General features: G+C 60.1%; 1 protein-coding gene across 1 annotated transcript; it reads left to right on the top strand.

The window, feature by feature from the left end:
* Window positions 1-845: 845 nt before the first annotated feature.
* TBC1D10C (TBC1 domain family member 10C) lies at window positions 846-20,107 on the top strand. The gene is made up of 10 exons (XM_074998065.1): window positions 846-1,008; window positions 2,532-2,746; window positions 9,322-9,421; window positions 9,795-9,902; window positions 11,116-11,222; window positions 11,877-11,991; window positions 15,343-15,408; window positions 16,287-16,476; window positions 17,755-17,909; window positions 18,991-20,107. The coding sequence occupies exons 2-10, from the start codon at window positions 2,550-2,552 to the stop codon at window positions 19,492-19,494; spliced, it is 1,542 nt and encodes a 513-aa protein (XP_074854166.1). The 5' UTR covers window positions 846-1,008; window positions 2,532-2,549; the 3' UTR covers window positions 19,495-20,107.
* The last annotated feature ends 345 nt before the right edge of the window (window positions 20,108-20,452 follow it).

The raw sequence follows: 20,452 nt of genomic DNA, 5'->3' as shown, positions 1-20,452 counted from the left end.
TAGAACAGACGTACGACTTTTTGAGTCTTGCTCACCACACTCCTGTTACTGCAGCCCACAGTCATGTTTGCTTTTTTTTTTTTTTTGCAACAGCATCACCCTGTAGACTCAGATTTAGCTTGTGGTCCCCTATGACCGCTGGATCCCTTTCCGCAGTACTCCTTCCTAGACTCCGGGAAGCGCCCAGCTGCTCAAGTCCTGGCCTCTGCCAGCAGGGGGCGCTGCAGGGAGCAGCGTGGGGCAGTGGCTGTGGGGCTCTCTGTTACTCTGGTCCCAGCCTCTGCCAGCAGGGGGCGCTGCAGGGAGCAGCGTGGGGGCACCGGCTGGGGGCGGGGAGAACTTCAGTCCCAGCCTGTCCCAGTAGGGGGATCTGCGGCGGGCGGGGGGAGTCCCTGGCTGTGGGGGAGCTTCCTGGTACTCCAGTCCGGGCCTTTCCCAGCAGGGGGCGCTGCAGGGGGCAGTGGGGTAATGTCCGGGGGAGAGCTCCAGTCCCAGCCTGTCCAGGTAGCAGCAGCTGCAGGGCGCAGGTGTGGTGGCTGCTGGGGAGTTCTCTGGAACTCCCATCCTGGCCTTTCCCAGCAGAGGCGCTGCAGGGAGCAGGTGCGCTGGCTGCTGGGGAGTTCCCTGGTACTCCCATCCTGGCCTTTCCCAGCAGAGGCGCTGCAGGGAGCAGATGTGCTGGCTGCTGGGGCGTCCCCTGGTACTCCAGTCCTGGTCTTTCCCAGCAGGGGGTGCTGCAGGCAGCGGGGTGTCAGCGCTGCCCTCCACACGTGCTCCTGCGGCCTCAGGCTCCCCTGCCCCCCTCCCCCCATGCTGCCTGCCTCCTCAGCCCTGTGAAGTGCAAAAGGAAATGACAGTGAGGAGGAAATAAGCTCGCAGAGCCCGCGGGGAGCACGCCAGTCTGAGGTGTTGGCAAGGGACCGAGGCAGGGCCACACCGCCTGGGCATGGTTCCGATGAGAATGGCCCCAGCGCAGGGCAGGAGCTGAGGGGACTGGGCACAGGCAAGGTGAGTGGGGACGAGAGAACCGCGCAAGGAGGAGGTTCCTGAGGAGGCAAAATGGGGAGATTCCCTAGGACCCCCCATGAGCTGTACCAGGGACCAGGCTTGGAGACAGGGGCTGCACAGAGTCACCCTAGGGATAGGCACAAAATATTGGGGAGGGAGAGATGAGCTCTGTGTGAGTGCAAGGGAGGGGTATTACACATGCCCCTGCCCAGAACGGAGACCCGTTTGGATTTCAGCCACCGATGCACGAGGCTGGAGAAGCTGTGCTTCAGGATGAGGGAATGGAGGTGTGCGTCCCAGGGCTGAAACCTAAGGAACAGTGGATGGGGGCGTGTAGGGGCCTGGGCTGGAACCAAAGGTCAGGGCGTGGGTGAGAGGTCCTGCACAGTGCAAATCCTGAGGTGATGGGCGCACAGGGCGTTGGGTGGGTGAGATGGGGGTGCAGGGCCCTCAGCTGTAGCCAAGGATGGGAGTAAGGGTGAGGATCTTGTAGGAGTGGCAGACCCTGGGAGGTTGGGCATGTGGGACCATGGACCATGCAGATCCTGAAAGGATGGGGATATGAGGCTTCAGGTGAAGCAGACCATGTGGGAGAGGTGAGTGCAGGGCCCAGGCTGCACAGACCCTGGAGGGAATGTGGCTGTGGAGCAGACCCTGGGGGGAGTGGGAGTGTGGGACCTGGGTGGGGTGGGCCCTGGAGGGGATGGAGTGAGGAGCCTTCAGCTGGGCAAACCCTGAGAGGGTTGGGAGGTGTAGGGCCTGGGTGGGGCAGAATCTGGGGGGATAGGGACGTGGGACCCTGGGTGGTGCAGATCCTGGGGTGTGCGAGGCAGACCCTGAGGGGGCTAGGGTGAGAGATCCTGGGTTGGACACACTGTTAGGGGATGGGTATAGGGCCCAAGTGGGGCAGACGGTGGGAGAATGGGGGAGCAGGGATTAGGGTGGGACAGACCCTAGGGAAGATGGGGTGAGTGGACCTGGGCTGGGTAGGCCCTGGTGGGATGGGATGCTGGGCTGGGCAGACTCTGGAGAGGAAGGGGTGATGGATCCTGGGTGAGGCAGACCATGGGGGTAGGGGTCCTGAACTGAGCAGACCTTGGGGTGATGAGGGTGAGGAGTCCTGGCCAAGCACACCCTGGGGGGCTTGGGGAGCAGACCCTGGGCAGAAAGGGGGAAGATGCCAGGTGGGGCTGGAATGAGGGGGCCTGAGCTGGGCAGTTCCTGGGGGAGATGGATGAGGAGCCTGGGCAGGGCTGACCCTAGGGACCTGAGAGTGTGGGGCCCTGGCCTGGCAGACCCGAGGGGATGGGGTGAGGGGTCCTGGCTGGGCAAACCCTGTGGGGAGGAGATCCAGGGCTCTGGCTGTGCAGACCCTGGGGAGGTAGGGGAACTGCTGGGTGGGGATGGGGTTGGGGGCCCTGGGCAGGTCAAACCCTGGGGTTCTCTCCTAGGGTGTTCAGTTCTGGGCTGGCCATGCTTGGCGCTCACTGTGAGCCCCTCCCTTGCCCCTCCTTCCCCTGCAGGGTGCTGGGACGGCAGGCATGGCGTCCGGCCCCATGTCCTCCGCTGACTCCTCCAGCCTGAGCACCCTGGAGGAGCTGTCTGACGCCTTCGACTCGGCCCTGGGGCACCATGATGACTCCAGCTCGCTGGGCTCCGACTCTGAGCTGAACGGGGCTGCCCCCTATCGCCAGACTGACCGCTATGGCTTCCTTGGGGGCAGCGGTGCCCAGGAGAGGTGAGTGGGACAGGCCCGAGCATGGAAGTGTTCAAAGGGGGCACTGCAGGGAGCAGATGCCGGGGGTCGGGGCATCCTGTAAATGTTGCTGTGTCCCCTGGGGTGAGCACCTTGCGTCACAGATCTGGACGCCTGGTTCCCATTTCTTGCTCCCTGACACCCACATTCCCAGCCCCACTGGGTAATCCTTGGGACTCTGTGCCTGAATCCAGCATCTCCCCATTCTGTGAGCTGAAGCTATGGGAAGCTCAAGCCCAAAGAACAGATGTACATGGACATGCTGAGCCTCTGGCCTGGGGATGGGGGAATCACCCATAGCCTAAGTCAAGAGAAATACTTTGTGGTTGTGGCCCTCTCCCCTAGTCCTGCTGCTCCCCGGGGATGGGGTACAAGCAGGGAAGGGGCAGAGCTTGGAGAACAAAGGTCTCTCAGGCGCTGGGGAAGGGGGCAGTTTGGAATTCTTTCGTCAGAGGCCTGTGCACCAGCCCTTCTCCCTAACAGCCTGATGGCAGGGAGCCCCAAGCCTGGGGCACATGTCAGTGGCCTCCCTGGGGGCTAGTGAGGGCAGACTATGGGTCAGGAAGGCACAACAGCCCTGGGGTGCCTTGGCTCACTCTCTGTACCTTCCCCCCGGCTGGGGAATGGCGAGTGGGCGCGGATCCCCAAGGCTGGATTCAGGCAAGGATGGCTCAGCTAAGCTGAGGTTGCTGGAGCTTTCCAGGTGGGGTTAAGAAGAGCCCACACCATCCTGGTGCCAGTGTGCCAGGATGTAGCCCAGCCACCTGTCTGCCTTCCTCCCTAGAGGCAGCTGCAGCCCCATAGCTGGTTACAGCTCTGATTGTAACACCGTGCTGTCCCAGAGCACCTGCCAGCCCATCTCCTGCTGAGAGTGCAATGAGGAGAGGTGAGGTGGTCATGTCCTGATCCCTGCTGTAGAGATGGGGAAACTGAGGCACACACCAGGGAGGTGACCGGTCCCATCTCACGCAGCCTGCATCGACTGCAAATTGCTGCAGAAGACTGAAAGGAGCAATGTTACTATAACATCCTCTCCCACTTCCCTAGGAGCTGGCTCATCTGGGTGGTGGGGGAGTGTTCCCCTGGATACTGGGCTAGTCTGATGGTGATAACAAATGTGAGCGCTAAGTTTAGCTGGAGCCAGGGAGTTTAGTGCTGATTTATCCACCATGGAGCATCTAAGATCAGTTTGGTGCTTGTTTAAATGGCCAGGGTGTTGAAGCAGATGACAGCGGTGGGCTCAGTCAGGGTTCCAAGGTCCTCCGTTAGGTGGGGACGGGGCAGCAGTTAGGTAAAATCTAACCAACCTGCTCCCAGTTCTGAAAGCTGCAAGGCGCGTCTTCAAAGGAGCAGAGCTTGGAATGCCAGAGACTGAAGCTCTGCCTTTGGCCGGAATTTTCTCTCCCCTTCCTTGCTGTTCGTTACAGAAACCACTGAAAAAACGAAATGCAAACCATGTCAGTTCAAAGTGCAGAGGTGCGGTTAGGCTCCTGGATCCAGAAGGGGCTGTTCTGATTGTCTAGTGCAGTGGGTTTCAAACTCTTGTCATTTGCAGCCCCCTACACATTTCAAACGGGGTGCAGGCCCCCCTGGAAAGCTTAGACGTGATCTGCAAACTCCCAGGGGTTCGTGGACCAAAGGGTGAAAACTACTGGTCTAGTCTGGCCTCCTGCATAGCCCAGGGGTGACTCCTGCATTGAGCTCAGAACTTGTAAGTGAGCCAGAGCTGTCTTTAGACACCCAGGCCTGGAGAGTGCCCTGGCCCTGGGGGTAGTTGGGAAACTCTGCTGTGTTCCCACACTGTGTTCTTGCAGGGAATATGAGCTCAGAAGTTGTGTTTCCTTCCTGGCTGCTCAGACCCATCCATGGCCTTAATCTTTACTGAGGTTCAAGGGGGCAGCATGTGCTAATGAGGGATGCCCCAGAGAAAAAACAGAGCCCCTCACTGCTCTGGGATGGGCTCTGAGCACGCTGGGTGCTGGGACAGTATCCTGCACCCCTCCACCTGCATGAACTAACACTTCCTCCGTTGCTCAGAGCTCAGCCACATCCTGTCCCGGTCTCCATGGTGATGAACACACCGTGCTTGCAAGGGTGTGTGGTCAGTGACATCAGCACACCAGCCATCCCCACCCCCACCTCACCCCACCGAGCAGTTCGGGGTATAAACAGGCCCAGGAGAGGAGAAAGAACCGCCTGTGATCCCCAAGATCCTTTTCTAAAACCTTGCTCTGGAAATCTGCTCTGCCCTGCTGGGCGTGAAGGGGCTGCCAACCTGCCCCCTAAGGCAATTCCCCAGGGCAACAAGCCCCTCAATGCCCACTCCCATCTACTGATAACAGCATATGAGAGGGAAGCTCTGTAGCTGAAAGCACAGATAGCCTTACCCCTGCTTGCTCAATATTTACTCAGTATTTGTTCACTCTTTACTCAGTGTTTACATGCCTGTTACTCAGTGTTTACATGCCTGTTACTCAGTGTTTACACACCCATTACTTGGTGTTTACACTCATGTTACTTGGTGTTTACACACCCATTACTCAGTGCTTACACACCCATTACTCAGTGTTTACGCTCCTGTTACATGGTGTTTACACATCTGTTACTCAGTGTTTACACACCCATTACTTGGTGTTTACACTCCTGTTACTTGGTGTTCACACACCCATTACTCTGTGTTTACGCTCCTGTTACTTGGTGTTTACACATCTGTTACTCAGTGTTTACACAGACATTACTCAGTGTTTACACTCCTGTTACTCGGTGTTCACACATCTGTTACTCAGTGTTTACACACCCATTACTCAGTGTTTACACTCGTGTTACTCGGTGTTCACACATTCATTACTCAGAAGGGCAAAAATGTTTAGGAGTATAGAACAGCTTTCACATGTGGAGAGATTAAAAAGACTGGGCCCGTTCACCTTGAAAAGAGACAACTAAAATGTGATGTGATGGAGGTGTATACATTTATGCTTGGTGGGGAGAAAGTGAATAGGGAAGTGTTATTAACCTCTTCACATAACAAAAGAACCTGGGGTCACCCAAGGAAATTAGCAGGCAGCAGGTTTAAAACAAACAAAAGGAAGTAATTCACACAACACGTGGTCAGACCGTGGCACTCAGGGTCATGGGCAGAAGCAGCCAGTGCAGGGATTCCGGGAGGGGCACCAGCCATGTACCCCGTCCCACCTCTGCCCTACCACACCCCACCCCTTTCCACACCTGCCCTCCCCATGCTTCTTCGTCCCCGGCTCCACCCATTCCCTTCCCCTCACATGTGTTCCCATGGCATTCCTTGTGTTCTTAGTGTTTACTTACTCATTACTACATGTTGTTTACTGCTTACATTGCTGTTGCATGCTCATTACTCAGCATTTACTTGTTTCTCAATGTTTCGGTGCCTCCTTCCTCTGTTTTCTTGTTCATTCCTCAATGTTCACTCACTTGTTAGTCAGGGTATATCTACACCAGGAGATCTAGAGCAGCACAGTTGCAGCAGCAGCACAGTAGGGTAGACGCTTGCTATGGGGAGGAAAAGTGTTTTACTGTTGCTATAGTAAACCCAACTCCCTCTGGGGCAGGTAACTTGGCCAACAGAAAAATTCTTCTATCAACCTGTGTCTACAGTGAGGGTTAGGTTGACATAACTATGTTGCACATGGTGTTGCTTTGTCAAAGTCTTGAGTGATGTAACTGAGTTGACCTAAGCTTTAGATGCAGACCTGGCCTCAGCATTTACTCACTAATTACTCAGCATTTACTCACTAATTACCCATGTTTACTCACTAATTACTCTGTGTTTACTCACTCTTTACATAGACCCAGATGGAGAGCAGTCGGTGGCAACCGCCAATTCAACCTTTCTCACAAGCCCCTCCCAGCTAGTGCCTCTCTTGCGGTGGCCTGATGGGGCATTGTACAGAACAGAGTGTAGCACCTCCCCCCACAGTGTACCCCACACCCCGTGCTGTCACAGCATCCTTTCCAATTGGTGATATGAACTGGCAGAGCTCACTTTGCAGGTGAGCTTAGGGGGTCTCTGTCCAAAGCAGGGGCAGCTGGTGAGGGGACACCCACTGGGCCGCCAGCCCTCTGACACCCCCAGCCCAGGGAAGGGCCAGAACAAGCCCCTCTGCCCCAAGCCCCTACCTTACTCTCCCTGCCCTTGCTCCACCCTCACCCTGCCTCTTCCCCCAGCTGAGGCTGTCTGGGGACTAGTGGGGCCATGGGGCTGGTACCAGCAGCAGGGGTCCAGCCCCCTGTACTCACCGGCTGTGTGGGGGAAGCAGAGCAATGTGTTCCCCTGGCTGTGTTGCTCCGCGTCCTGCTGGGGAGTGCAGGTGTGGTCCCACCTTCTCCCCTGAGCAACGCAGCTGGAGGAGCAGAGCAAGCTGCAGCCATATTGCTCCACTTGCCCCTTCACAGCTGGTGAGTGGGGGCAGGGGCTGGATGCCTGCTGCAAGCACCAGCTCCCCCTGCTAGGTCCCCAGCTGGCTTCTAGCCAGCCCCTTGCCCCTCCTACCCATCGCATTTGGGGCATGAGACCCCTGGTGGCCCCCATGCATCATCCCTCATGCAAAAGCACCCTAGGGCAACAAGGAATTGAGGTATTTGCTGAGTCATTACTCAGTATTTACTCAGTCATTGCTCAGGGTTTACTCAGTGGTTTTGAGGGCATTGTGGGGTGTTCGTTTGGTCATTACTCAGTGAGTCAGGGTTTACTTGTTGTTTATTGAATCATTATTTGGTATTTACCTAGTCATTACTCATGACTTACTCAATTGTTACTTGGTCACTACTCAGGGGTTCATGTAGTCATTACCCATAAGAACATAAGAACATAAGAATGGCCATACTGGGTCAGACCAAAGGTCCATCCAGCCCAGCATCCCATCTGCCGATGGTGGCCAATGCCAGGTGCCCCAGAGAAGGAGAACAGAAGACAATGATCAAGTGATTTATCTCCTGCCATCCATCTCTTGCCCCTGTTCTGAAGGCTAGGGGCACCATACTTTATCCCTGGCTAATAGCCATTTATGGACCTAACCTGCAAAAATTTATCAAGCTCTTTTTTAAACCCTAATAGAGTCCTGGCCTTCACAGCCTCCTCGGGCAAGGAGTTCCACAGGTTGACTGTGCGCTGTGTGAAGAAAAATTTCCTTTTATTAGTTTTGAACCTACTACCCATCAATTTCATTTGGTGTCCCCTAGTTCTTGTATTATGGGAAAAGGTAAATAATTTTTCTATATTCACTTTCTCCACACCATTCATGATTTTATATACCTCTATCATATCGCCCCTCAATCGCCTCTTTTCCAAACTGAAAAGTCCAAGTCTCTCTAGCCTCTCCCCATATGGGACCCGTTCCAAGCCCCTAATCATCTTAGTTGCCCTTTTCTGAACCTTTTCTAATGCCAATATATCTTTTTTGAGGTGAGGAGCCCACATCTGCACGCAGTACTCAAGATGTGGGCGTACCATAGTTTTACATAGGGGAAGTATGATATCTTTTGTCTTATTATCGATCCCTTTTTTAATAATTCCTAACATCCTATTTGCCTTACTAACTGCCGCTGCACACTGCGTGGATGTCTTCAGAGAACTATCCACTATAACTCCAAGATCCCTTTCCTGATCTGTCGTAGCTAAATTTGACCCCATCATGTAGTACGTGTAATTTGGGTTATTTTTTCCAACATGCATTACCTTACCTTACATTACCCATGCATTACTTGATATTCACTCAGCTGTTATTCAGTGATTACTTGCAAAGTGCTCTCAGTTTATTTAACTGTTACTCAGGCTTTACTTGATGATTACTCAGTATTTACTCAGTCACTACTCACTGCTTAGTTATTAATTAGTATTCTTTGCTGGTTACTCAAACTGCTGATCTCCATGGGAGAGGAATACCTTTGGATCAGGAAGGTCAGAATGTGCCCCATGACTTTAAAAAAGCAATAAACAAAAGATCTGTGCTCCCGGTGGGAGAGCTGGGGTTGGGGAGTGTCTCTGGGGCACTTGGCAAGTCTGAGTCTCTAGATAAAGACAGAGGATTAGGACAATGTCTGGTGGGGGGTGATGCCGAGAAGGGAAGTCCTGTGGCTGATATGAGGGTGGAGTTGGCAAGGTGATGGTGTCACCAGCCTATAGCTGGGGTTAGGCAGGAGAAGGGTCAGAGTTAAGGTGATATTGGAACAATCTGATTTGCCCAGTGTTTTGTTTTCACATTCTAGGATGCCACTCCCCCCGCTCAGACCCAGGGTGGGGCAGGGCTACAGGGAACTGAGGCAGCAGCACCTGGAGAGGAAAAAGGCAGTGGATAGGGATGGGCACAGAGGAAGCTGTGCTCCCCTCCTGGAGCAGTGCCCCAAAAGGGAGCTTAGTGCAGCTACTGAATGCGGGTGGAGAGGGGGGCACAAATGAGGACAAAAGAGGGAATGAAAAGGAGGTAGGAGGAGTGCGCCAAGGGACAAAGTGGTTGGAGAAATGGGGGTTCAGGGCAAGGGGGAAATGGTCTTTGGTTGTCACCCATTTTTCTCCCTTCATCCAGCCTGGGCCAGCCTCCAGTAGAGCTCATCCGGCGCCGGGAGGCCAAATGGCTGGAGATGACCTCGCACTGGGAGAAGGCCATGGCCAGGAGGTACAAGAAGGTGAGGAGCCACAGAGAAATCCCAACCCCTCTGTGGGGCGCCCCAGTTGCCTGTGGGGCACTCATTCTCCCATGGGGCTCCCCAAAGAATCTCGCTAGTCCCCCCATGTAGAAACCAATCCTCACATGGGGCACCCCAATGTGTCCCACTAACCATGCCTCCACTCTCCTTGGGGATTGGCTGCTACCAGGGTTTCCCCCAGTAACTCTCCTGGCAGCATCATGCTGCACAGCTCAGCTCCTGGAGCTGGGACCTCCCACCCCAAAGCCTGGGTCCCAGGGCCCCAGCTCCATCCATCGGCCACACCACGTCCCCTTTCCCTGGCCCTGCTCCAGGGGGACGCCCTGTGGTTGATGCACTTCTTTGGCTCCAGGTGAAGGTGCTGTGCCGGAAAGGGATCCCTTCATCCATGCGCGCCCGCTGCTGGCCCCTGCTGTGTGGAGGGCAGGCCCTCATGGACCGCAACAAAGGCAAATACGAGGTAACCCACTTCTCCAGCTCCCCACCTCCCTCCCAGCTCCTGCCCCCCGTCCTCTCCCCTCTGCCCCCACCTGCCCACTCTGCCCCCCGCAGCCCCATGCTCTGAGCCAGCTGCCTCCTGCCCGTTCACACCCCTGCCCCTAGGCTCTGGCTGTGCACAAAGGGGGCCCCATAATGACGAGCTTGCAGAGAGGATGGCAGCCCACCTACCTCTGCTCCTGGGGGAGCACTCCTTTAGCTCCTGCAGCAGGCACCTGCGTGACTGCAGCAGCAGAAGAGGAACACTCAGCTCCCCAGGGCCCAGGGGAAGGGGTTAATATACAGGGCGAAAGGGCCCAGTCCCTTTCTCCCTTACTGCTGACTGCTGGGGTGACTAGCAGGAGAACAGGATATGGCCCAGGGATGAGTCCCCCATGGCAGGAGAAGAGAACTCCAGGGTAATAGGGGGCTGGGGAAGGGTCACAGATCCGCAGGACTGGTGCTACACCCAGTTTATAAAGAGTGCCAAGGGGTTACCCCTTTAGTGTGCCAATCCCTGAGTGGTCCAACTCTTCCTCCAGGGCCAGCCACATGGCCTCAGCGCCTCCGAGGCATTGCTGCTAATCTCCAGCCCTCCTGTTTGTGCTGGAAGCGCTGCCCAGCTGAGCCAGAGGCCTGGTCAGAGATTTTACCCTCTGCAGGCCTGGGTCCCCCAGCCCGTGTTTGCAGGGACACTGGGCAGCTTTTCCAAGTAGCCTCAGGTTCATTGACCTGCAGGCACACAGCATGGGGAGTCCCGAGGGGAGGAACAGAGCGACAAATCGTAAGACATCATCCATCCTGGCTAGTACCAGGGCTCTGGGAGCCAGGCTCCTCCTGTGAGAACCTTTGTCCATCCCTTTGTCCCTCAGCCAGAGGTGAGGAGCTGTTGCTAAGTTCCTGTGTTCTGCCGGCCGGGAGCTCTGGCAGATAGGTGGCAGTTCACTCATTGGGGTTTCCGTTGTGCTGGGTTGGTCCCAGCCAGAGCTGAAGGACTCACTCCTGGTAGAGCTGGGTCTGGCCTTCTCTGAGCCACTCCTCCTCCTGGCCTACGACCCTGCACACAAATCCAGGGAGACATTAACACCCACCCAAGACCCCAATCTCCTCTCGCTAACCCTTCACCTCTGCCCTGGAGGTGGAGGCCTGTGGCCTGCATCCAGTCACCATGGTCACCTGTCGCCATGTCGCCATAGGAACTGGAGCAGTCACCTGGTGACCCGCAGTGGCTGGAGACCATTGAGAAGGACATCCATCGCCAGTTCCCCTTCCATGAGATGTTCCTGTCGCCTGAGGGGCACGGGTAAGGGGTGAGGTAGCGGGGTGCCCCCGTGTCCTGCAAGGGCAAAGGGGGAGCCCCGGTCTGCCCCTGCAGCAGGAGGACGTGCTGTGTCCTGGCCCCCAGCCCAGGATGACCCACCCCGGTCTGGGCAGCACTGCCCTAATGGGGCTCTGGCTCGTGCTGCTGGCACTGACCACTGGGTGGCGCTGTCCCACCACTGAGACAGACGTCCCACGGCTCCAGTTAGAGAGCAGAGGCTGCCCAAGGAGCAGGGGAGACAGGAGGGGGGCGCGCTGGCCTTGGCACCACTGGGCATGTGTGCCAGTCACCCCACACACACACACACTGGGGCAGCCTGCAGCTGACGCACCCCTGGGGAGCACCCGGCTGGGCTGCAGAGTTAACCCCAAACTTGGGGTTGTGGGGGTGGTCCATCTACCAGTCCCATTCGTGCTCCTCTGCCTCCCTCCCTCGATGCTCCGCCCACCCAGCCACCCATCACAGGCTGCCCTCTGTCTCCAGCTAGCCAGTCCCACGCGGCCCGGACGCCTGGGTTCTCTTCCTGGCATGGGGTGATCCTGGATTAGGTGGGCCTGGTGGTCAGGCCCAGCAGGTGAGGGACACTGGATGCCCCGTATCCCAGCCCCACCCTAACGCCCGGCCCCATCTGTGCAGGCAGCGAGGTCTCCTGCAGCTCCTGAAGGCCTACACCGTGTACCGGCCCCGCGAAGGCTACTGCCAGGCTCAGGGCCCCGTGGCTGCGCTGCTGCTCATGCACATGCCTCCAGAGGTGAGTCCTGCCCCACAGCTGCTGGGAGCCTGCGTGGGGCACCTCCTCCAGGGCACTGCTATGGCACCGCTCCTCACTCCCCAGTACTACCCAGGCACCGCTCCTCCCTGCCCAGAACTCCCCCAGGCACCGCTCCTCCCTGCCCAGAACTCCCCCAGGCACCGCTCCTCCCTGCCCAGAACTCCCCCAGGCACCGCTCCTCCCTGCCCGGTAAACCCCAAGCCACCGCCCCTCCCTGCCTTGCCCCCCCCCAGGCACCGATCCTCCCTGCCCAGAACTCCCCCAGGCACCGCCCCTCCCTGCCCGGTACACCCCAAGCCACCGCCCCTCCCTGCCCAGAACTCCCCCAGGCACCGCCCCTCCCTGCCCTGCCCCCCCCCAGGCACCGCTCCTCCCTGCCCGGTACTCCCCCAGGCACCGCCCCTCCCTGCCCAGTACTCCCCCAGGCACCGCTCCTCCCTGCCCGGTACTCCCCCAGGCACCGCCCCTCCCTGCCCTGTACTCCCCCAGGCACCGCTCCTCCCTGCCCGGTACTCCCCCAGGCACCGCCCCTCCCTGCCCAGAACTCCCCCAGGCACCGCCCCTCCCTGCCCAGAACTCCCCCAGGCACCGCCCCTCCCTGCCCAGAACTCCCCCAGGCACCGCTCCTCCCTGCCCGGTACTCCCCCAGGCACCGCCCCTCCCTGCCCGGTACTCCCCCAGGCACCGCTCCTCCCTGCCCGGTACTCCCCCAGGCACAGCTCCTCCCTGCCCAGAACTCCCCCAGGCACCGCCCCTCCCTGCCCAGAACTCCCCCAGGCACAGCTCCTCCCTGCCCAGAACTCCCCCAGGCACCGCTCCTCCCTGCCCGGTACTCCCCCAGCCACCGCCCCTCCCTGCCCTGCCCCCCCCAGGCACCGCCCCTCCCTGCCCGGTACACCCCAGGCACCGCTCCTCCCTGCCCTGTACTCCCCCAGGCACCGCCCCTCCCTGCCCAGAACTCCCCCAGGCACCGCCCCTCCCTGCCCGGTACTCCCCCAGGCACCGCCCCTCCCTGCCCGGTACTCCCCCAGGCACCGCCCCTCCCTGCCCGGTACTCCCCCAGGCACCGCTCCTCCCTGCCCTGTACTCCCCCAGGCACCGCCCCTCCCTGCCCAGAACTCCCCCAGGCACCGCTCCTCCCTGCCCGGTACTCCCCCAGGCACCGCCCCTCCCTGCCCGGTACTCCCCCAGGCACCGCCCCTCCCTGCCCGGTACTCCCCCAGGCACCGCTCCTCCCTGCCCAGAACTCCCCCAGGCACCGCCCCTCCCTGCCCAGAACTCCCCCAGGCACCGCTCCTCCCTGCCCGGTACTCCCCCAGGCACCGCTCCTCCCTGCCCTGCCCCCCCCAGGCACCGCTCCTCCCTGCCCAGAACTCCCCCAGGCACCGCTCCTCCCTGCCCTGCCCCCCCCAGGCACCGCTCCTCCCTGCCCAAAACTCCCCCAGGCACCGCCCCTCCCTGCCCGGTACTCCCCCAGGCACCGCTCCTCCCTGCCCTGTACTCCCCCAGGCACCGCTCCTCCCTGCCGTGTACTCCCCCAGGCACCGCCCCTCCCTGCCCTGTACTCCCCCAGGCACCGCTCCTCCCTGCCCTGCCCCCCCCAGGCACCGCTCCTCCCTGTCCAGAACTCCCCCAGGCACCGCCCCTCCCTGCCCAGAACTCCCCCAGGCACCGCCCCTCCCTGCCCTGCCCCCCCCCAGGCACCGCTCCTCCCTGCCCAGAACTCCCCCAGGCACCGCCCCTCCCTGCCCGGTACTCCCCCAGCCACCGCCCCTCCCTGCCCTGCCCCCCCAGGCACCGCTCCTCCCTGCCCAGAACTCCCCCAGGCACCGCCCCTCCCTGCCCGGTACTCCCCCAGGCACCGCTCCTCCCTGCCCAGAACTCCCCCAGCCACCGCCCCTCCCTGCCCGGTACTCCCCCAGGCACAGCTCCTCCCTGCCCGGTACTCCCCCAGGCACCGCTCCTCCCTGCCCAGAACTCCCCCAGCCACCGCCCCTCCCTGCCCGGTACTCCCCCAGGCACAGCTCCTCCCTGCCCGGTACTCCCCCAGGCACCGCCCCTCCCTGCCCAGAACTCCCCCAGCCACCGCTCCTCCCTGCCCAGAACTCCCCCAGGCACCGCTCCTCCCTGCCCGGTACTCCCCCAGGCACCGCCCCTCCCTGCCCGGTACTCCCCCAGGCACCGCCCCTCCCTGCCCAGAACTCCCCCAGGCACCGCTCCTCCCTGCCCTGTACTCCCCCAGGCACCGCTCCTCCCTGCCCGGTACTCCCCCAGGCACCGCCCCTCCCTGCCCGGTACTCCCCCAGGCACCGCTCCTCCCTGCCCTGCCCCCCCCAGGCACCGCTCCTCCCTGCCCAGAACTCCCCCAGGCACCGCCCCTCCCTGCCCAGAACTCCCCCAGGCACCGCTCCTCCCTGCCCGGTACTCCCCCAGGCACAGCTCCTCCCTGCCCGGTACTCCCCCAGGCACCGCTCCTCCCTGCCCAGAACTCCCCCAGGCACCGCCCCTCCCTGCCCAGAACTCCCCCAGGCACCGCTCCTCCCTGCCCAGAACTCCCCCAGGCACCGCTCCTCCCTGCCCGGTACTCCCCCAGGCACCGCTCCTCCCTGCCCAGAACTCCCCCAGCCACCGCCCCTCCCTGCCCGGTACTCCCCCAGGCACAGCTCCTCCCTGCCCGGTACTCCCCCAGGCACCGCCCCTCCCTGCCCAGAACTCCCCCAGCCACCGCTCCTCCCTGCCCAGAACTCCCCCAGGCACAGCTCCTCCCTGCCCGGTACTCCCCCAGGCACCGCCCCTCCCTGCCCGGTACTCCCCCAGGCACCGCCCCTCCCTGCCCAGAACTCCCCCAGGCACCGCTCCTCCCTGCCCTGTACTCCCCCAGGCACCGCTCCTCCCTGCCCGGTACTCCCCCAGGCACCGCCCCTCCCTGCCCGGTACTCCCCCAGGCACCGCTCCTCCCTGCCCTGCCCCCCCCAGGCACCGCTCCTCCCTGCCCAGAACTCCCCCAGGCACCGCCCCTCCCTGCCCAGAACTCCCCCAGGCACCGCCCCTCCCTGCCCAGAACTCCCCCAGGCACCGCTCCTCCCTGCCCGGTACTCCCCCAGGCACCGCTCCTCCCTGCCCAGAACTCCCCCAGGCACCGCCCCTCCCTGCCCAGAACTCCCCCAGGCACCGCTTCTCCCTGCCCAGAACTCCCCCAGGCACCGCTGCTCCCTGCCCTGTACTCCCCCAGGCATCGCTCCTCACTGCCCTGCTCTCTCATTTGCGCTCTCTCCATGTTCTCTGGGGCCCCCACAGCTCCTCTGACTAACGTCTCCCCCTCCTCTGCAGCAAGCCTTCTGGTGCCTGGTGCAGATCAGTGAGCGCTACCTGCCCGGCTACTACAGCCCTGAGATGGTGAGAGACTCCCCACCCCGCCCTTCCCCCAGGCTGGGAATTCCACCAGGTTGTGGGGTCCGACCAAATTCGCGGTCCCTTTCGCTCAGTTGCAGTCACTGGCTCTTAGCAATAGCACCTGCCATAATTTCAGGGGGATGTCCTTGGAGGGGCCCTGATCCATAAGGGATTGGGGGGGTCGCAAAGGTGATTATAGGAGGGGGCTGTGTTACTGCTACCCTTACTTCTGTGTCGCTGGTGGCAGCAGTGCTGACTTCTGAGCTGGGTGGCTGGAGAGCAGCGGCTGCTGGCCAAGGGCCCAGCTCTGAAGGCAGAGCCACGGCCAGCAGCAGCACAGACGTATGGGTGGTATGGTATGGCATTGCCCCCCGCAAGTCTGCACTGCTGCTGGGAGGGACTTGCCTTCAGAGCTGGGTGCCCAGCCAACTGTCCCCCGCTCACCAGCCCTCCAGCTCTGAGGGCGGCACAGATGGAAGGGTGGCAGTACCGGAACACCCCTAAAATAGATCCCTGTGGAACTCCCTCATGGGCCGGAGCATCAGTCTGATAAATGCTGGTTTTTCCCTGAGAAATCTGAATAGTAAGGGTCAAAGCGCACAAAAGACCAGATTTCATGGTCCATGATGCATTTTTCATGGCTCTGGCTTTGGTGGGGCTCCACTTATTAGATGCACCATGGAGTCAGCAAAGAATGGGGGAGGAGCCAGCACTGCACTGCCTCATCCTCCCCAGCAGGGGGCGCTGGAACACCAGGGAAGGGGAGGAGCCTGCACTGCCTAGCCCCGCCCTCCCCAGGCAGGAAGTAGGAGAGAGCTGTGGGGTGAGAGCTGGTGTCCCTGGCAGCAGGAAGATCTGACAGCTTTTGGTTGCCCCCACAGGAGGCAGTGCTGCTGGACAGCGAGGTCTTTGTGGCACTGCTACATCGCGTCTGCCCCAAGGCCTACAAGCACCTGAAGAACCACAGCGTGGGACCCCTGCTCTATGTCACCGAGTGGTTCCTGTGCCTCTACAGCCGCACCTTGCCCTTCCCCACAGTGCTGCGCATCTGGGATGCCTTCCTCAGCGAGGGTGTGTGAGGCCCTGCCTCAGCCCAGAGCTCCATCGGCTGCCAGCCACCCAGCCAGAGCTGTGCTGGGGGCATGAACAATTTATGGCTTCCCCAGGGCTAAGACATCCTGCTTCCCCTGGGCCAGAAGTCATTGGTCATTTTGCAGCTCCCCAGAAGCCTGGTGACTGTTTCATAGCTCCACCTTCCCCAGCTCTGCCGGCTGCTTCATTGTCCCCTGGCTGCTTCTTGGTTCCTTCATAGCTCTCCTGTCTGTTTCATGACTCCATCACACACTTGGACTATTTCATGGCTTCCCTCCTAGGTCCCCTTGCTGTTTCATGCAGGGCTGTCTGTAGGCCGGGCCTTGGCCCATCTCTCCCTGCCCCTGTTCTGCCCTTACCCCACCTCCACTCCCACCCCTTCCTCAAAACCTCCTCCCCTAAGCTACAGGACCCGGGAGATTACCAGAAGGCCTAGCGCAGGGCAGCAGCACTCAGTCACTGCAGTGGTGGGGGTTGGAACGACCCAGCAGCTTGCCCCATTCTGCTGCCATCTCCTAACTGGGCTTCTCTGCTTCACACGGTGGTGTGAAGACAGGACCCTAAGGGCCCAGGGAGGCCTGGGGGGCCTGGCACAGGGCAGTGCAGGAGTCAGATCCCCCCACCTCCCTCAGCCCTGTGACAAGAGGCAGAGTGCCCCAACCCCAGCCTGCTCTGCTCCCCTGAACGATGCAGGGACCGTGAATTTGCATTGTTTGGGGGAGCAGAGCGGGCTGGGGTTGGGGCACTCTGTCTCTTGTCACAGGGCTGAGGGAGGTGGGGGGATCTGACTCCTGCACTGCCCTGTGCCAGGCCCCCCAGGCCTCCCTTGCCCCTGGGGTCCTGTCTATAGGACAGTTGAGGAGACTGCTGTGGAGGATCCCTAAGTGTGGGGCCCGTCCTACAGACAGGACAGCTCAGTTCTCGTGACTCACTGGGCTGCCTCTTGGTTCCCCATCCTCTGGGCCTTTGATTGTTTCAAGGCTCCTTTCAGTGCGCCTGGTTGTTTCATGCCTCCCCGTATAGGTCCCCTGGCTGTTTCATGTGTTCTCTCCACCCCTGAGCTCCCCTGACTGTTTCATGGCCCCCCCAGATGTCTTTGGCTGTTTCATGCCTCCCCCTTGGATTCTCCCTGGCTGTTTCAGGCCCCCCCCACACGCACACATGCACACGCACGTGCGCACTCTCCTGGCTGCTTTAGGGCTGTGCCAGAGCCCACTGCTGCTGGCTAGGGGCTTGATAGCTGCTGTCTCCCTGCAGGTGTGAAGGTACTGTTCCGGGTGGGGCTGGTACTGGTTCGCCTTGCGCTGGGCTCCTCGGAGAAGCTGCGGGACTGCACCGGAGTGGTGGAGACGCTGGAGAAGCTGCGCAGCATCCCAGCCCACCTGCTGCAGGAGGACACGTTCATGGCAGAGGTGAGCGGCAGCGCACAGGGCTGGGCTTCTGCTGCAGGGATAGGACACTCAGCAGCCTCCAGTGAGCCCCGCCAGGCGAGACCTTGCCGGCTGCAACCAGAGTGGTAGGAATGGTTAAGAAAGGAATAGCAAATAGGCCAGAGTATATCTTATTGCCTCGTAATGAACCCAAGGTCACACCCGCCTCTGGAATTGTGCATGCAGAAGTGGTCGCCTCGTCTCAAAAGAGACCCCTGGGCTTTAGGAAAAGTTGAGCAAAGGGCAGTAAAATGACGAGGGGCTGGAACGGCTGCTGTAAGAGGAGAGATTAAAAAGACTGGGGCTTTTCAGCTTAGAAAGAGACAACTCGCTGGAGGGGAGGGGGGGCTATGATAGAGGTGTATAAAATCATGAGTGATGTGGAGAGAGTAAATCAGAGAACACTGTTTACTTGTTCCTGTAACCCACAAACTAGGGGGCCCTAAATGAAATCAGCGGGCACCAGGTTTAAAGCAACTACAAGGAAGTATTTTCTCACACTGCACAGGGGACCTGTGGAACTCCTTGCCACAGGGTGTTGTGAAGGCCGGGACTTCAGAAAAGAGCTAGATCGGTTCCTGGAGGTTAGGTCCATGAATGGCCATTAGGCCAGGCCAGGAAGCATTGGTGTCCCTCGCCTCTGTTTGTCAGGGCTGGGAGTGGTGAGGGGCATGGATCACTTGAGGATTATCTGTTCTGTTCATTTCCTCTGGGGCCTGTGGCACTGGCCGCTGCTGGAACACAGGATGCTGGGCCAGAGGGACCTTTGGTCTGACCCAGCATGGCCGTTCTCATCCTCTGCTGCTTCCACACCTCTGACTCCCCAGCTCTAACCTCACTCCGTCCTGCTCCTGCTCCCCGAGGGGCTTATGCCCCCCTCGCCGCACAGTGCTCCTGACTGGGAAGGGTGGGGCACCTGCAGGCTCCTTTCTGCAGTGCTATAGCACCCGCTGGTGTTTCTTTTCCCTGCAGACACCCAACTGTGCACGTGGGGTCCCTTTGCACTTGGTTCTCCCCCCATGAGGCAGATCCTGTGACGTTCCCCCATCCCTGTCTCCTACAGGTTCACGACATGGCTGTCTCGGACCGTGATGTGGAGCGTGAATGCCGGGGGCAGCTAGCCAAGCTGCGCAAGGCCCGGCCCGACTTCAGTTACAGCCTGGAGCAGCGCCTGCCCAACGCCAAAGCCATCTTCGATGCCCAGCAGCTGGAGGAAGCACAGGAGCCTGGGAAGGGCAGGCACCCAGCTGCCGCCTTCCTCATCCCTGAGATTGTGGTGGATCCCCCACCATCAGCCCCCAAGGAGCAGCGCCGGCTGGAGAGGGAACGGCTTAAGGAGCAGCGCCGGCAGGAGCAGGAGCGGCGGAAGCAGGAGCAGGAACGGCGGAAGCAGGAGGAGGCAGCACGGAAAAAGAAGCCACCAGGCAGGAAGAAGCCAGACACACGTGGCAAGACTTTCCATGTGGCTCAGCGCCCCATGCTCAGCCAAGCGCAAGGAGGTGGGGAAGAGGCGGAGCCTGGCTCCGCTAAGAGGAACTCTGCCCCCTACCTGGATACCTATTTCTGAATGGCAGGGGCGGAGCCTGTGCCACCAAGAGAGACTCCGCCCCTAGCTGGAGGCCTATTGTAATGGCAGGGGCAGAGCCTGTCCCCCCAAGAGACACTCCGCCCCAGCTGCTGAAGAGACAGAAAGGAGACAGTGCAGGGTGTGATGTTGAAGGAGGGGGTGTCCTGGGCTCCCGGCTTGCATCTCAGCACCAGTCAGTGAGGCCTGATTCTTCTCCCCACCCCCATCAGCACTGGGACCTGGAGAACCTGCCCACAGTGATCTGGCCCCTGGTGCCAGTGGCATGGACAGTCTGGCCCCAGCCTGGGCCTGCCTCACCCCTGCACACATCCCGCCCCTCCATTGGAGACCTGACTGAGCAGCCAGTGCCCAGAGACCTGCAGCTCGTTGCTGAAGAGCCAGGCCCCTGGGTACTGCGACAGCTGCCCCATGAATGCCCCAGCCTGTGATGGGAGCAAATCTGAAACTTAAAGAGAAATGGAACGGCCCACTGGGGTCCCTCCCCCAGCCTCCCGAGCCACGAGCAGGCCGACAGAGCAGGCCCACAAGCCACTGCTGGGCAGCTTGTCCATGTAGATGGTATTAAAGGTTCATTAAAGGCCAATGGGAGGTGTTGAAACAGGAGCTGGTTTGTTCAGGAGATGACATGTGGTGGGCGGTGGGAAATAGCTCACTGGCAAAGGACAGGTATGGCTGGTGTGGGGGACAATGGGCATCCCACCGGGTAGCCCCCGTGATCCCACAGCCAGCAGCGAAGGTGCCCCAGCTGAAGGTGCTGGTCAGGTGGGGGTGGGTAATGGATCTCCCCCACCTGGGGCGGCCTCTCATGGGTAGTAGCCCAAGGCTGCATTCTGCGATCCCTGCAGGACTGGTAATTTTTCCACAGTGCACAGCCAGTAACCAGCTTAGCCCTGAGGGCAGATGACCCTGCCATATATAGACAGGCAGCCACACACCT

Source organism: Carettochelys insculpta, chromosome 6 (assembly GCF_033958435.1).
Source record: "Carettochelys insculpta isolate YL-2023 chromosome 6, ASM3395843v1, whole genome shotgun sequence".
NCBI classification, from domain to species: Eukaryota; Metazoa; Chordata; order Testudines; family Carettochelyidae; genus Carettochelys; species Carettochelys insculpta.
This window is presented reverse-complemented; position numbering and strand designations above follow the sequence as displayed.